The 17,053-nt window shown below is 39.3% G+C and overlaps 1 protein-coding gene across 4 annotated transcripts in view; it reads right to left on the reverse strand.

Annotated features, from left to right (window-relative positions):
- Positions 1–13,034: 13,034 nt before the first annotated feature.
- Positions 13,035–17,053, reverse strand: part of PLCG2 (phospholipase C gamma 2) — a 180,694-nt gene continuing 176,675 nt past the window's right edge. For all 4 annotated transcript variants that reach the window (XM_074404665.1, XM_003938062.4, XM_074404659.1 and 1 more), the window contains 2 exons: positions 14,442–14,626; positions 13,035–13,377 (listed from right to left, as the gene is read on the reverse strand). In XM_074404665.1, coding sequence (XP_074260766.1) covers positions 13,335–13,377; positions 14,442–14,626 — 228 coding nt within the window. In that variant the 3' untranslated portion in view covers positions 13,035–13,334. The remainder of the gene's footprint in view (positions 13,378–14,441; positions 14,627–17,053) is intronic.

Consider the following 17,053-nt stretch of genomic DNA (forward strand, 5'->3'; position numbering starts at 1 on the left):
CCTCCCTCCCTTTCTCTCTGTTTCTTTCACTCTTCTTGATTTTCCCTCTCTTTCTTTATTTTCCTCCACTCTCCTAAAGTGAGTTTCTCACATCTTTATGAGTTTTCTCATTTTCATTCTCCTGTTGAATTCAGTTTCATTTCATTGTAGTTGGAAAAGAAATTTGAGACTTGGATCTTCTTAAAGTTGTTAAGACTTGTTTTGTGACGTATCCTGGAGACTATATCTGTGTGCATTTGAGAAAAATGTGTATTCTGCTAATGTTGGGTGGAATGCTCTGTATCTGTCTTTTAAGTGCATTTGACTTCTAGTATTTTTCAAGCCCTCTGTTTCGTTATTGATCTTGTGTCAGATGTTCTATCCATTACTGAAAATGAGGTATTGAAATCTTCTATTATTATTGTGGTGCTGTTTATCCCTTCAGTTCTGCTAATGTTTGCTTCATATATTTAAATGCTCTGATGTTTGGTCTAAACATATTTATAATTGTTATATCTTCTTAGTGAACTGACCCATTAATCATTATCGGTCCTCGTCTCTTGTAGCAGTTTTTAACCTAAAGTCTATTTTGTTTAAGTATGGTCACCCCTCTTTTAGTTGCTTAGCTTATCTTTCTCCATCCTGTCACTTTCAGCGTATGTGTGTCATTAAACTTAAAATGAGTCTCTTACATACAGCATCTAGTTCAATCTTGCTATCCTTCAGCTACTTTATGTCTTTTGACTGAGCGGTTTAATCCATTTATATTTAGTTACTAATAGAAAAGGACCACTTCCATTTTGCAAATTATTTCCTGTCTGTCTTGCAGCTCTCCTGTCCCTCTTCTTCTTTCACTGTCTTCCTTTGTTGATTTTTTTGTAATTTTTGTAGCTTATTTTTGTAATTTATATACACTTTTACTCTTTTCCCCAAACATTGTCATTAACGTCATAAATTACATCATTTTACATTGTGTATCCATTACATATTTCCATAGTTTTTCAATGCTTTTGGCTTCTAACATCTATACCAGAATTAAAAGTGATGTATATACATCAATATCATAGTATTCTGTGTTTGTCTATATACTTAACCTTTACCAGCAAACTCTGTACTTTCATATGCTTGTGTATGGCTGCTTAGAGTCTGTTTAAACTTCGAGGCCTTTAGTATTTGTTGTTATTCAGGTCTAGTGGTGATAAACTTCTTCAAATTTTATCTGAAAAAGTATTTCTCCTTCGCTTTTCAAGGACAGTTTGCCAGGTATAATATTCTTGATGGGCCTTTTTTCCCCCTCCTTTCAGCACTCTGAATATACTGTCCCATTCTTTTCTGGCCTGCAAGGTTTCTGCTGAGAAATTCACTGATTCTTATGGGGTTCCCTTGAATGTAGTTAAGTCTCTTTTGCTGATCTCAAAATTCTAACTTTTGACAATTTATGTGTCAGTATGGACTTCTTTGAGTTTATTCCCTTTGGGTCTATTTTCTTTCACAGATTTGTCAAGTTTTTGGCCATTATTTTATATAAAGAAGCTTCTGCCTCCTTATCTCTTCTACTTTTGGAATTAACAGCAAGGAGTATTTTGGTCTGCTTTCAGTGTCCTGTAAGTCTGTTAGGCTTTTTTCTCTTCCTTCTTCCTTTTGCCTGTTCTTCTTCCTCCTTCTTTTGTCCTTCTTCCCCCCTCTTCCTCTTCCTCCTCTTCCTCTCTTTCCTCCCCCTATTATCTCTCCCTTCTTCCCCCTCCCCACTTCTCTTATTTCGTCTTCTTCCTCCTCCTCTGGTTAGAGAATTTCAATGACCTGTGTCTGGGCTTTCTATTCCCAAAAAAACATTCCCGTGCACGTGCATGCACACGCACGCGTGCACACGCGCGCACACACACACACACACACACTCTCACACACACTCTTGAATGCTTTATTGAGTGAGGGTCTTGCTCATGTCTCTGGAACAACCAGTGGGTCAAAGATAGTATCAAAAGGTAAATTATAAAATACCTATAGACAAAACAAAAGCGTAACTCATGGTATGGAGAAAAAAGCAGTAGGAAGAAGGAAATTTATGATGATAAATTCCTACATCCAAAAAGAAGAGCTCAAATAACCTAACTTTTATACCTCAAGGAATGAGGGAAAAAAATAGACTAAGCCCAAAGTTGGCAGAAGAAATGAAATAATAAAGATTAAAGTAGAAGTTATCAGAGAATAGAAATTAAGACGGAATCATAAAGAACATTAAGACTGAATCATAAACAGTCATTAAGACTGAATCATAAATAGTACATCTGAACAGACTTACAGCTAGTAAGGAGATTCAATCAGTAGTCAAAAACATCTCAACAAAGAAAGGCCCAGGACCAGAAGGTTTTGCTGATGAATTCCATTAAACATTTAAAGAACAATTAAAACCAATGCATCTCAACTTTTAAAAAGTAGAAGAGGAGGAAATACTTCCAAAGTCATTTTATGAGGTTAGTATTACCTCAGTGTTGAAGCCAAAAACAGACATTACAAGAAAAAAAAAAATAACTGCAGACCAATATCCCATATAAATATATATGCAAAATTCTTAACAAAATACCAGCAAACCAAATTAAATAGCACATTAAAAGGATCATACACCATAACGACTAAGTGGGATTTAGTCACTTAGTATACTAAGTGACTAAAGAGTATCCTTGGGATGTAAGAATGATTAAAAATGTGATATACCACATTAACAGAAGAGAGGATAAAAATCACATGATCCTATCAATAGAAACAAATTGCATGTGACAAAATTCAACACCCTTTTGTGATTAAAAAAACTTAGCTAACTGGGTATATTAGTCCATTTTGAATTACTATAAATATTTAATGTGGGATAATTTGTTTATTTTGGCTCACAGTTCTGTAGACTGTGAAGCATGGTGCCAGCATCTGCTTCTGGTAAGGCCTCAGGAAGCTTTCAATCATGGTGGAAGACAAGGGGAGCCGGTGTGTCTTATGGCTTGAAGGGAACAAGAGAAATGACAGGCCCTTCTAAACAATCAGCTCTTACATGAACTAAGAGTGAGAACTCACTTATTACTGTAGGAAGAACACCAAGTCATTCATGAAGAATCTGCCCCCATGACCCAAACATCTCCCACTAGGCCCTATCCCAACATTGGAGATCACATTTCAACATGAGATCTGGAAGAGACGAATGTCCAAATCATACCACTGGGAATACAAGGAAATTACATTAACATAATAAAGGCCATGTATGAAAACACCACAGCTAACATATTCAAAGGCAAAAAACAAATTTTTAATGTAAGATCAGGAAAGAGGCAAGGATGCTCACGGTCACCACTTCTATTGAGCATAATATTAGTGAAAGTTCTAGCCAGAGCAAGTAGACAAGACAAAGAAAAGGCATGCAAATTAGAAAAGAAAAATTATCTGTGTTCACAGATAACATGATCTTAAGTATAAAAAATCTTAAAGATTCCGCCAAAGGGGAAAAAACTGTTAGAACTAATAAATTCAGTAAAGTTGCAGGATTCAAAGTCAACATACAAAAATCAGTTATGTTTCTGTACACCAACAACAGGCAATCTGAAAAGGAAATTAAAGCAATCCCATTTAGAACAGCAGCCTCTGAATTGAGAGAAAATATTTTCAAACTATCTGATAAGGAGTTAGTATCAAAAACACGTAAAGAATTCCTGTAACTCTATAGCAAACAAACCTGTAATTTTTTAAATGGGCAAATGAGTTAAATAGACATTTTTCCAAAGAAGACATTCAAATGGTCAACAGGTGTATGAAAAGATGTTCAACATCACTAATCATTAAGAAAACGCAAATCGACCGGGTGTGGTGGCTTACGCCTGTAATCCCAGCACTTTGGGAGGCCAAGGCAGGCAGATCACTTCAGGTGAGGAGTTTGAGACCAGTCTGGCCGACATGGTGAAACTCCATCTCTACTACAAACACAAAAAGATTATCCAGGCATGGTGGTGTGCACCTTTAATTCCAGCTGCTTGGGAGGCTGAGGCAGGAGAATCTCTTGAACCTAGGAAGCAGGGGTTGCAGTGAGCCAAGATTGCACCCCTGCGCTTCAGCTTGAGCAACAGAGTGAGACTGTCTCCGTAAAATGAAATTTAATTTTTTAAAAAAAGAAAATGCAAATCAAAACCACAGTAAAATACCACCTCATACCCTTTTAGAATGAACATGATTAGAGAAAATAAATATAACAAGTGTTGACAAAGATGTGGAGAAGTTGGAACCCTTCTGCACTGTTCGTGGTGGAAATGTAAAATGATGCAGCCATTAGGGAAAGCACTATGGAGGTTCCTCAAAATTTAAAACAAGGCTACTGTGTGTTCTAGCAATTCCACTTCTGTATATTAGCTAAAAGAATCAAAATCAGGATCTAAAAGAGAGATTTGTACTCTCCAGTTCATTCTAGCATCATTCACAATAGTCAAGAGATAGAAATAACTTTAAATATACGTGGACAGATAAATGGATAAAGAACATGGGGTAAATGCATACAATGGAATATTTTTCAGTCATAAAACAGAAAGAAATCCTGTCAGATGCTACAAGTTACATCTTGAAGGACATTATAGTGAAATACACCAGCCATAGAAGGACAAATGCTACTTGATTCTACATACGTAAAACATCTGAAGCATTCAAACTCATCTAAGCAGAAAGTAGAATGGTAGTTGCCAGGAGCTGGGGGAAATGGGAAATTGCTGTTCGGCAGATACAATGTTTAACCCATGCGAGATGAGAAAGTTCTAGAGACCTGTACAACTTTGTGCCTGTAGTTTACACTGTACTGTACACTTTAAAAAGAGGGTAAATCTCATGTCATGTTTTGTTTTGGGTTTTGGGTTTGTTTTTTTTTTTTTTTTTTTGCCATAGTAACAACAACAACAACAAAAAAAAAAAACACTTAAATGTTTAGAAGTTACTCATAAAATCAATTGAAATTGATGCCGTGAGGTGGGAGGCGCATGTCTTTGTGCACTGTTTCTATTTCTTGGAATATAATTAGATTAGTTGCATTTCTAGTGATTCTTAGACACTTAGTTATTTTAATATAATATTACCCATTTTGTCTAGGCTTCCAAAAGTCTTACTATAAAATGATTTTTGCTCCTGGTAGTATTGATCTGTGCTGGTTTTTTCCCCCCTTGACTTTTAAAAGAATCATTTTAACAATTTTAGTTTTGTTTTTTGTTTTTTTTTCCGTGTGTGTGTGTGTGTGTGTGTGTGTGGTTTCTTGGTTTGTTCTGTTTTGCTTTTGCTTTGTTTTGTTTGTTTTTGTTTTTGTTTTTGTTTTTAAGTTTTTAGAGTTTTTTCCCCTAGCTTCTAAGCTAAAGCCTAGGTCATTTATTTCTGCTTTTTCTCATTTTACAATAAATTCATTTAAAATTCTAGCATTTTTTTCTGGTCAGTTTTGTCCCTTCCCTAAGATATTTCCTAAAAATATTTCTGAAATAGCTTTTAAACTTTGTGACCACAAGGACTTTTGGGGGGCATCTTTTTGTTTGTGACTTTCATGTGGCACCGAATTCAGTCTTGTATTAGAGCAATTAAAATTGTTTCCCCCTGTGGCTTGTTGTACAGTCAATATTTGTAAATGTGCTGTGCTTGAAGAAAGTTTGTGATTTCTGGATCCAGAGTTTACTCTGTGTTTGCAGAAGCCTAACGTGCCTTTGATGAGGCTGGTGACTTGTGTTTTTTCAGATTTTTCATGTCCTTGTTTTGTGCCTTCTTAATCTGTGCTGTTCTGAGAAAAGGCTTCATCTCCATCTATAACTGTGAACTTGTTGATTTTTGTTCTCCCAATCTGCTCGATGCTTCTCAAAGCTATGTTGCGAGACACAAAAGCTTGGGTCCTTCACAATTGGCTGGTATAGTATTATTGTTATAATCGTAAAACACTGCCCTTCTTAGCAGTATCTACCTTGATTTTGTGACTTGTCTGATAGTAGCAGTGGTACACCAGCTTTATTTTTATCAGAATTTGCCTTATGTTTTTTATATTCCTTTATTTTTCCTTCCTTTTTTTGAAAATAAAAATGAAAAAAGGAAATAATTTAACAGCCACTTTTCACTACCCAAAATAATTTGCTATTATTTTGTGCTGTTTTAGTTTTTCTTCCCACACCCTCACCCCCCCCCGCCATTTCCCCTCGCCCCGCCATCTTCCCTGCCCTGCCTATACCCCAACCTCCATTCCTGTATTACCCCCCTGCCAACTCTCTCCCCTCTGCCACCCCTTTCCCCGCCTTTCCCCTACCCTCTCATTTCCCTACTCTTCTCTTCTCTTTTTTTTTTTCTTTTTTTTTTTTTTTTTTTTTTTTTGGTGCAGTGGTACAGTCTTGGCTCTCTGCAACATCCACCTCCTAGGTTCAAGTGATTCTCCTGCCTCAGCCTCTGGAGTAGCTGGAACAACAGGTGTGCACCACCATATGCCGGGCTCATTTTTGTATTTTTAATAGAGACGTGGTTTTACCATGTGGGCCAGGCTGGTCTCGAATTCCTGATCTCAAGTGATTCACCCACCTCGGCCTCCAAAAGTGCTGGGATTACAGACATAAGCCACCATGCCCAGCCTCATTTTCATTATTTTTTATTATTCTGTCTAGCTATTCATCTATGACCAGAAAGCTTGAGTATGCCTTTATCCCTTTTTTGGTAGAGCGGGCTGCATTTACATTGTGTCAAGCAGAGCGACACTTCCCAGTCCTTAAAAAAGAAAGAAAACCCGTAATCATGCTAAAACTACTTCTCCTTTCTCGGTCACATTGCTTTTGCCTTTCCCCCTATCTGACTCAATCCTTCTTGACTTTAAGATGCTCCTTTCAGTCCATTTTTATCCCTGTATTACCTCCTTAGCTGTGTGTATGGTGTAATCAGTATATACTGTTTTATGTGCATTTTAAAATGTGTGTAAATGGCATCACTGGGTAGCACTGTTCTGTATTTTCCCTTTTCTCACACAGTATTGTGTGAATGTGCCCATGGTACATATATGGGCTGTGTTCCTCTCCACTTGACCTCCTTATGCTATTTCCATCTTAAAAATATCCCACATTTTAGCTATATGCCTCTCTACTCATTTATATTGTTTCACTCTTTTCTTTGCTGTGTGTGTGTGTGTGTGTGTGTGTGTGTCTGTGTGTCTCTGTGTGTGTCTCCTTTCACTCCACTTGGATTTGTATAATCCATCCGTGCAGTTCCTGTAGGTGCAGTTCAGTCATTTGTCATTGCTGTTTGGTGCTCCATTGTCCAAATGTGCATTTGTATGTGTGTATCAACTCTTTAGTAGATGGACATTTAAGGCTCTTTTCAGTGTCTGTCTATTGTAACATTACTATGAACACTTGTATATGTCTTTTGGTGTTAAAGTATATATAATATATAAAAATAGATATATGCTTTAGTATTAGGTATATATTTAGGGTTGGAATTGCTGGGTTGCAGGGTGTGTATAGGTTTAATTTCAGTAGAGAGTGTCATAAGTTTTTACAATGTAGTTTGTAGTAATTTACCCAACTGGGCCAGGTGCTCTACATTCTTGCCAACATGTTAAGCTTTTAATTTTTGCCACTCTAGTAAGAGTGTAGAGGTATCTCAAGGTTCTAATTTTCATTTTTCCCATATGAATAATGAGTGAACTTTTTCACACACATATCAGCCCTTTGGATAGACTCTTGTGAGGTGCTTATTCATGAAATACACCACTTCTCTCAAATGGATTGTCTTATTCTCACTGACTTAGAAGGATGCAGTTATTTTTTGGCTGAGGTCTTTTGTCAGATACATTATTGCAAATATCTCCCTCTACTCTATGGCTAGCCTTTCTCTCTTCTGATGGTATCTTTTGATAAAGACCGGTTGTGAATTTTAGGAGAGTCAAATTTAGCAGTCTTCCTTTAGGGATACTGCTTTTGCATTTTTGTTTAGGTAACCTTTCCCTACTGCAATGTTGTGACGACCTTCTAGAAATAATGTTTTGTCTTTCACATTTTGATCTATAACTGACAATTTTTTTGTGTGGAGTAAGATAGGAGTCAGATTTCTCATCCATCAGCGATGCTGAAATAAATTTAATGATATAAAACTGGTAAAATCCGTGGTCAGTATCCACAAGGCAATGATCAACTGAATCTCCACAGGATACAATTTGCGTTTCTATCGACATGAATAATTTGCATTATTCAGACAATAAAATATGAAGAAACCATATAAAATCAGATAATCCGGATAGCTGATAACCTACGCTGTATAGATATATTGTTCTTTGAATTCTCCTGTGAGCAAGTTGGAGCATCTTAGTGGTTCCCTTGTTAATTAATAAGATTTCTGACATAGGTTCATTTTATATCTTTATGAGAGTTACAATTGTATCCATTTTTAAAAGTCATTTGGCAGTTCTAATTTTGTCTTTGCTTTTTCCTATTCCTTGCTCATCTTCTAATGCAGAGGTTCATCATAGGCTATTCTTAAATCTTTGGACCAGAGCAACTAATCTAATCATTGGGGGCTTGGAGTTGGGGGGTCAGAGTTATAAGATACAACATGGCTTCCTGTGGACTAGGGATTGTTGGAAAGAAATGTAGTGATTCATAGTTCTAGGGATCTTGTCACTTAGCTGAGAAATACAGGGGCTTATAATAAGGTCATTGCTCCTTCCAACAATAAACATTCTTTCAAAAACTGGCAAATTGAAAAGCACTCAAGTATTAATCTTACAAACTTGAATTTTGATAGAGTGAGTTTTTGCTGAAGGTAAGATAAACCTGTAACCTACAGAAACGTGGGAGAAATAGGATAGTAAAACATATTTCAAAAAAATAACTAACTCTACCTCTCTCATGACTAAATGATTTTGTGTGTGTGTTTTATTTGGTAACTTAAAAGGTGAATAGCAGTTTTTAAAAAAAGTTCTAGGCAAATTGTTATATTCATTCAGATATAACTTTTATTTTTCAAACTGTGATACAGGTGTTTAATTTTCACATTAACAGTAGCCAACCTCTGACTCATCCACTTAATTTTCTATGTACACAAAGTACACACTATTTATATAAAAAATAAATTAGGCTTTAATAATGTAACATGAGTTTACAAATGCAGCTTCTTAAGGCCTCATGAAAAACAAATGTAGACATTTCTGAGAGGCAGGATCACTGTGGAATCTGGCTCTTAAAAAAGAAAATATTTTGAAAATTAAAAACCGGCCACAAATTATTGTGTATTTTTAAATGCCAATTTTGTAATTCTGTATATTTCCAAATCTAACAATTAACTTTTTGTTGGTTACAAGATCTTTTAGGGTTGGGTTCAAAAAGTTAAATGTCACACAGGTTGAAGGTTAAGTTTTATTTCTTTTAAAGTTAAAAGGGTTGAGACCCTTTGTAGCTATCTTTTTGCTTCCAAATACAATTCATCACTTAGTGGCCCGAGATCAGCAATCTTAAAATTTTATGCTCAGATGCCTCTTAAGTGAATTTTGAAAACCTCTGTACCTTCTTGCACATTTCTATATTGACATCTAAAATTTCTCATCGTAAATAGTCGCAAAGTGCTGGCATACCATACACACTACATATTTAAATAAAACTGTTGTATTCCTTTTTAAATTTGGCCCAGGAGGTTCTAAATATAAGTAATTTGATAGATACTATTATCTTTTTAAAAATTATATGAACAGGACCATGTTTTTATGATCAGTCTTACCTGGAACAAGTTCATTTTTAATAGCAGAGAATGCCCCACTTTTCCTTTTACTCCTTGAATTTTTATTTTCATACCACTTCTCCCTCAGAATTTTAGCCTAATGAATATTTGATTTTTATATTGTTTAATTCTGTCTCTGTACCAAAAGTATTACATAGTATCCTACAATCCTAAGACTCCATAAGCCTTTAAAAATTTTCTTCTGTATTGAGCTGAATCAATAAACACATAGCACAAATTTTACTAAATTATTAAACATAGTAAAACTTCTTTGGAAATGTATCACTTAATGAGATGAAAGGGCTGTTCTCTGCAATTATTTCATCTCTGTAGATTGGTATCATCTTGAGAATGAGCCAGAGTTCATCATCGATTCTATTTTCCCTTTTCAGTGTCATGTATGGAGGTGCTGATCCTTCTTCACACAGAAACATCAATGGGAACGGAAGTTTTATGATAGCATAATCACTGAATCCTTCCAACCCCTTCGTAGTTACATGCTAAAAGACTCAGAAATCTGTTGTTCCTTCCACTTTGTTGAAAGCAAAGAATTTGGAACCACCAGAAAAATTTGGAAAATCCATTTGCACAAGGATCTGTGCCCTGTTGTTAAGTCTTTGGCTTTCCAAATGTTCACATTTTGAGTTTCCCACCTCGGGTCATGCTCTACAATAAGACTAGAGGTGGAGAAAGCCTTAAGGTGAGAAAAGGGCATTTTCTCAGGCAAATGAGTCTTAGGGAAGAATACAATAGGAAGGGGAGGCTCTGAACACCGCTCCCTTCAGAGTATGGAAGCCTGTGTATTCCTTGGAAAGCTCTGGTACTACTTCCAAGGGTAAGGCTAGCTCAATCTGAAGACCACTGGCCTCGGTGGCTTCACTTTAGATTTTAACTAAGTCACAAAGCATACAAAGTATTAGACCATGCTGCCCCACTGCCTTCATAATAAAGCAGCAGATCTGCAAGTGTGTTCCACTGTAGATAAGTCCAATGGCAAAAGGATCCTGAGATCACATTTGGAAAACGTGACCCTCTACACCTTTCCCTTTTGACTGTAGTCTCACAGTAGAAAAACTGTTTAGCTTTGTACAACCTACATTTCCAAAACTCACAAGGCCTAACCAGCCTCCCCACTTTATTTTTCCATGTAATACCTAATATTCTAAATAACACACCTAGGAACAAAAACAGTGTCACACACATGCAGTAGCGGCTCACATCTATCCATGCCGCTTCCATCTTTCAGAAGTAACAGACCATGCCTGTTACTGGTCTCCTTGGCCTGGATTGCCTGTGCTTTAACAGTCATGTAGGAAGCACATCTCAGCTAGATGCTGAAGTTACGTGGCATCAAATAGACTCTGGGAAGGGCCATGATACCTTCTGTGCCTTTTCTGAGACATTTGGTCCCTGCCACCACCAAGAACCAAATTAACATGTTACCCTATCAAGGACAGGAGGAAGAAACCAAAGCAAGTAGTCTCTAATGGTGGATTCCAGTTGTAGCACCAGGAGAATCAGACGGTTTCAGGCAGAGGGTTCTTCCCAGCACCATGTATGTCATAATCCCCTGACTGCTCTTTGGCCGTTCATGGATTTTACACAGCAGCAGCTGGAGAGGGGTTTGGCGTCTGCTTCCCATGCTACCATATGACAGTTTCTTTGATACGGTAGCCAAAAATCCGTTTTGGGCAGAAAGGGGATGCAGGTCTTAGCATTGCGGCTTTAAGCAGAGTGAAGTGGGGAGCTGAAAGGAGGTAACGACAGAGCTGAAAGGGGTTGGGGGAGATGCCACGTGCAACCAACAGGTTCTGGTGGCTACCTGGCGACCAGCTAACGGGGCCCTGGCTACAGGGTGCCTGTGGCACTCATCCCAGTGCCTTTCTCACCCAACCTATCTTGAACATTGCTTTGAACCTTTGCCACTAAGAGGAAAGTTCTTTCTTCAATTGCTGACTGCCAAATACAGTAGCAACTCCCAGCTGGCAGAGTAACTGCAGGGACAGCACCAGGTAACAGCACTTCCTTGGCCAGACCGCAGTTCTCTGTATTCCTGGCTTCAGGGAAGGTAGATGCCTTTCTTTGAGGAGCTCGTGGATGGAGATGATTGATGAGACCCATAGCTTTTTTCTCTTTTTTTTTTTTTTTTTTAACATTGTACCCCCAGATCTTGGCACTGTGCTTGGCATGTGGAGGTGATCAATAAGTTTCTGTAGAATGAAGGCACCAGATGGGTATTCTGGTCAGAGCCTGATTGGTTCTGCCCTGTACTTCAGCAATATATGTTTGCTAAGCCCAGCATTTTGGATAACAAGAGGAAGGCCAGATGGGTTTCTAGAGGCCAGTTGCATCCACAGCCAGCATCCGGTTTACCGATGGCTTGTTCTTTGCCACTGCAGCCATGGCTTTTCACAATTACACCTGTTTTTCCATCAGTTGTCAGGTCACTCATTGAGAAGTTGTGACTCTACCAACCAACTCCCTTCCCAGTCCAGCACTCTCCTCTCCTTGAAAAAGCCGTATTATATCATTGATGTGTATTCATACCTGAAGATGCAGAGGTGTAAAGCCCTCACCACCCGCATGTATTATGAACTAGGAAGGTTTGCCCAAAGGGAGACGGCTGCATTTGAAATTCTCTGTAACGCCCTAATGCTTAGCTCATTAAAGCTCAGTGTGTACCACTCCAGAAAACTGGGAAACCCAGAGACATTTTGCCATAAACCTAACTTTGGTCTACCTCTTTCAAGCAACAGCTGGCCTCTTGCCTGTGGAGAGCTGTGGACCGAGGGGCCATTCCAGCAGCCTCCCAGACAGTTCAGTAGGGCCATGGGGGATAAGTGGGGCAGGAGCCTCCCAACAGCTGGCAGAGCCAGGAGCCAGGAGCAAGTGAGAGCCTGCCCCTGCAGCAGGGCTCTGATCTCTCTGATTGGCTTTTTAAAACAAAGAGGCCCCAAGACTCCCACCTCCATCCCACTAACTCTAGTCACAAAACAAGCTGTGACCATTAATTAGAAATTATCTTGATGAACAGATTCCATCACTCAACCATTTTCTTGTGGACGGCAGCAGGCAGCCGGTGTTAGTTAAAGTACACTGAACCGAGCAAGCTACCTGTGGGTAAAGGCTTCTCTTTGGGCCCTGACAGAATCATTTGCCTTTTAGTTAAAATCCTTTTCAGAATCTAATGAACAGTTTCTTACATTTCTAGTTCATGTTCTGTGGAAGTTAATTACCTGAATCGTGAGTGGTAGAATCTTCTTGGCCAGAAAGGAAATCCCGTTCACTGTATAGATCATGCAATAGAAGGCTTAACTGACCAAGGTTTTCATTGCTTTTATTCAATGAGGCTTGGAACATAAGAGGCCAAAAATGAGGAGCATGTTTTGGGGAATTCTCTATAAAGAATATAAGTTAAGAATGTTGTCCAAGATGAAAATAATAACAGGAAATTACCCCCACTCATGCCAGTTGGGTCTTCAGAAATGTCACCATGATGGCAGACTTGAAGAAAAGATGTCACAGATTAGCGTCTTCCCAGAGTGTGAACAGGACACATTCTCCTACATGCAAACACACATGCACACACACACAATGCCCTGTCACACACGCTCCAGCTTCTACGAGTAAAACTTGCTGTTGCTGACTCTCTTCTCTCTTAACCTAAAATAAAACAGATTTCACCGTCAGCACGGGGGCATGAGCAAAGGGCTGTGTGCTGAACTCTGGAACATTCCTCTATCTGCACATTTGCCAGTCCTTCGTAGCTGGGTGGTATAGGGCTGAGCATCAGAGAGGCAGGCTCCAAGTTCCTGGTAAGATATTGAGACTCAGAGAGGTTAAATCTCCCCAGTAGTGACATCAAGTGAGAGCTACTCTGCAGGCTGACATGAAGATTAAAGGAGAATAAAGTGGGTAAGGCAGGCAACACAGTGTGAGTCACTGGGGGCCACTATGAGCATTTTTGTCTGGATCATTGTTTTTCGGGACATTCAGACACATTGTGAAACACTTGGCAACCCTGGCCGCCCCGCACCCCATTACGTGCCTGTAGCACAACCAGAAGCATCTCTGCTGGGGGATTTTGCCCCAGTCTAGAAACACTGGTCTAGCCCATTCTTGGGAACACAATAAGGACGCCTTAAAAGTCAGTGGTTATCATTTATTTTCACTGTTAAATTGAAGTGTCCTTCTAGAGGAAACAGTTCTACTTAGGGAAGTGGCAAGTGCTTAAGGTATTACTGTAAGTTAATTTCTAGAGCAAAGAGAACTAGAGTCAAGAGTGTCAAAGGATTTTTTTTTTTTTTGTGGTGGGCAACAGAGGAGTCTCCCGCTGTTGCCCAGGCTAGAGTGCAATGGCGTAATAGTGGCTCACTGCAACCTCTGCCTCCCGGGTTCAAGCGATTCTCCTGCCTCAGCCTCCCAAATTGATGAGATTTGGGAGTCACCACGCCCAACTAATTTATATATTTTTAGTAGAGACAGGTTTCTCCATATTGGTCAAGCTGGTCTTTAACTCCTGACCTCAGGGGATCCACCTGCCTCAGCCTCCCAAAGTCCTGGGATTACAGGCATGAGCCACCATGCCTGGCCCATGAGCCACTGTGCCCGGCCAAGGATTTCTAAAGAAGCAGCTGAGAGGGCTTTCCAGAAGCCTGGCCTCCGGTGCCCAACATTACTGTGCCTAGAAAACTCCCAAGGATTTGCAGGTGGAGGGGCTGACCTACCTCTTGTTGCATTTCTCCTGGTACAACTGGAGCTGGTTCTCGTTAACGTTGAACTCTTTAACCAGGGCATCCCGGTTGGCATTGCGCAAGTTCTGGTGTGTGTCATATAGAAAAAGCTGGTTGTTCAGTTCTTCTTGCCGCCGCCTCAGCTGGCGACAGGAGGAGTAAAGTTCCTCTTCGCTCTCCTGGAGGATGCAGGGGAGAGAAAAACCTTGTGGTGACTACACCTTCCAAACCAAAATGTGAACGTGGCATCTCATGAGCATGCCTCAAGGGAGCATGGGGCAGAAGTTTTGCAACATGGATTAGCCCAGCAGAGCCAGGGTCTATTTTAACCCAAGATAAAACACATTTATTGTAGGGGAAGCAAGCAGATTATAAAGTGTTGAGTCTTTACACTGTTGCTTTATTGCAAAACGTTAAAATAATGACTACAATGTGAATCCTATTTCTTAATCTAATCCGTTTTCCCTTGGTCTTCGTGTCACCTTTTGTCCTTTAAGTGAAAAAGTGTCTAGGCAGCTGCATGCTTAAAGTGGAACCCAGCAGAGAAGAAAAAACAGCATGACATGAGAACAGAGAGACAGGCAAGAGGCAGATAATTTAAGATCTTTTAAGGGCGTTAAAAGGCAAGGTAACAAGCTGCAACACGGATGACCCTTGAAAACACGATGCTAAGTGAAAAAGCCCTACTCTGAAAGATCACATTTCGCACGATGCCATTTATATGAAGTGTCCAGAACTGGCAAAATCAGACAGACAAAGTAGATTAAAGGTCACCGGGGTCTGGCGGATGGAGTGAATGGCAGCAGTTAATGAGCATGAGATTTCTTTTCGGGTGCTGGAAATGTTGTAAAATTGACTGTGGTCATAGCTGTGCAACCGGGAATAGGCTATAAACTACTGACTTGTACACTTTAAATGAGTGATATGATATATGGGTATATGAATTATATCTCAAAGCTATTACCCAAAAAAAGCCAAAGTACCATAAATTACACCTTCCAGAGATGGGCATGTACCTCACCTGTAGCCAGGAATGATTTCTACTTCCCCATCAGTATCACCTCCAGGCACATGACCCAAGCAAGGCCAACTAGACACATCCATGGGACTTTGACTGGTGTTCTTGGTATAGTTTCTTTTCTTGGGATCAGCTGGTAGAGTGTGAGTGTGGTCCTGTCATGGCCACTTGGCTATTGTGTCAAAGTTGGGAATGTGCCAAAAAAGAGGAAAACAGCCGCCGAGTGAGCACAGAAGTTCAGCCATGGCTGAAACAAGACCTACTCGTAAACTTCTCCGTTTCTATCTCCTTCAGCTCTGTTCTGATCTTCGTTATTTCTTGTCTTTTGCTAGCTTTTGAATTGGGTTGTTCTTGCTCCTCTAGTTCTTTTGTGACATTAGGGTGTCAATTTTAGATCTTTCCTTCTTTCCCTTGTGGGCATTTAGTGCTATAAATTTCCCCCTACACACTGCTTTAAATGTGTCTCAGATATTCTGGTATGTTGTGTCTTCATTCTCATTGGTTTCAAAGAACATCTCTACTTCTACCCTCATTTCGTTATTTATCCAGTAGTCATTCAGAAGCAGGTTGTTCAGTTTCCATGTGGTTGTGTAGTTTTGAGTGAGTTTCTTAATCCTGAGTTCTAATTTGATTGTACTGTGGTCTGAGAGACTGTTATGATTTCCATTCTTCTGCATTTTTTGAGGAAAGTTTTACTTCCAATTACGTAGTCAATTTTAGACTAAGTATGATATGGTGCTGAGAAGAATGTGTATTCTGTTGATTTGGGGTGGAGATTTCTGTAGCTGTCGTATTAGGTCTACTTGGCCCAGAGCTGAGTCGAAGTCCTGAATATCCTTGTTAATTTTCTGTCTTATTGATCTGTGTAATATTGGCAGTGGGGTGTTAAAGTCTCCCCCTGTTATTATGTGGGAGTCTAAGTCTCTTTGTAGGTCTCTAAGAACCCTTTACAAATCTGAATGCTCCTGTATTGGGTGCATATAGATTTAGGATAGTTAGCTCTTCTTGTTTCTAAACCCAGGTACCACTGGGGTATAGAAAAAAAATTGCTGCAGCTAGTTCAGTGTCTTCTCAAGTCTCCACCCAGTGTCCTGCTAGAAACCCAAGGCCCTGATGTGGTAGGCATTGATCCCTTTACCATTATGGAATGCTCTTGTCTCTTTTGATGTTTGTTGGTTTAAAGTCTGTTTTATCAGAGACTAGGATTGCAACCTTTGCTTTTTTTTTTTTTTTTCTTTTTTTGCTTTCCATTAACTTGGTAAATATTCCTCCATTCCTTTATTTTGAGCCTACGTGTGTCTTTGCACATGAGATGTGTCTCCTGAATTCAGCACATTGATGGGTCTTAACTCTATCCAATTTGCCAGTCTATGTCTTTTAATTGGGGCAGTTAGCCTATTTACATTTAAGGTTACTATTGTTATGTGTGAATTTGATCCTGCCATTATGATCCAAGCTGGATGTTTTGCCCTTTAGTTGATGCAGTGTCTTCATAGTGTGGATGGTGTTTACAATTTGGCATGTTTTTGCAGTGGCTGGTACTGGTTGTTCCTTTCCATGTTTACTGCTTCCTTCAGGATCTCTTGTA

The sequence above is a fragment of the Saimiri boliviensis genome, chromosome 1 (genome assembly GCF_048565385.1).
Source record: "Saimiri boliviensis isolate mSaiBol1 chromosome 1, mSaiBol1.pri, whole genome shotgun sequence".
In the NCBI taxonomy this organism is placed as follows: Eukaryota; Metazoa; Chordata; class Mammalia; order Primates; family Cebidae; genus Saimiri; species Saimiri boliviensis.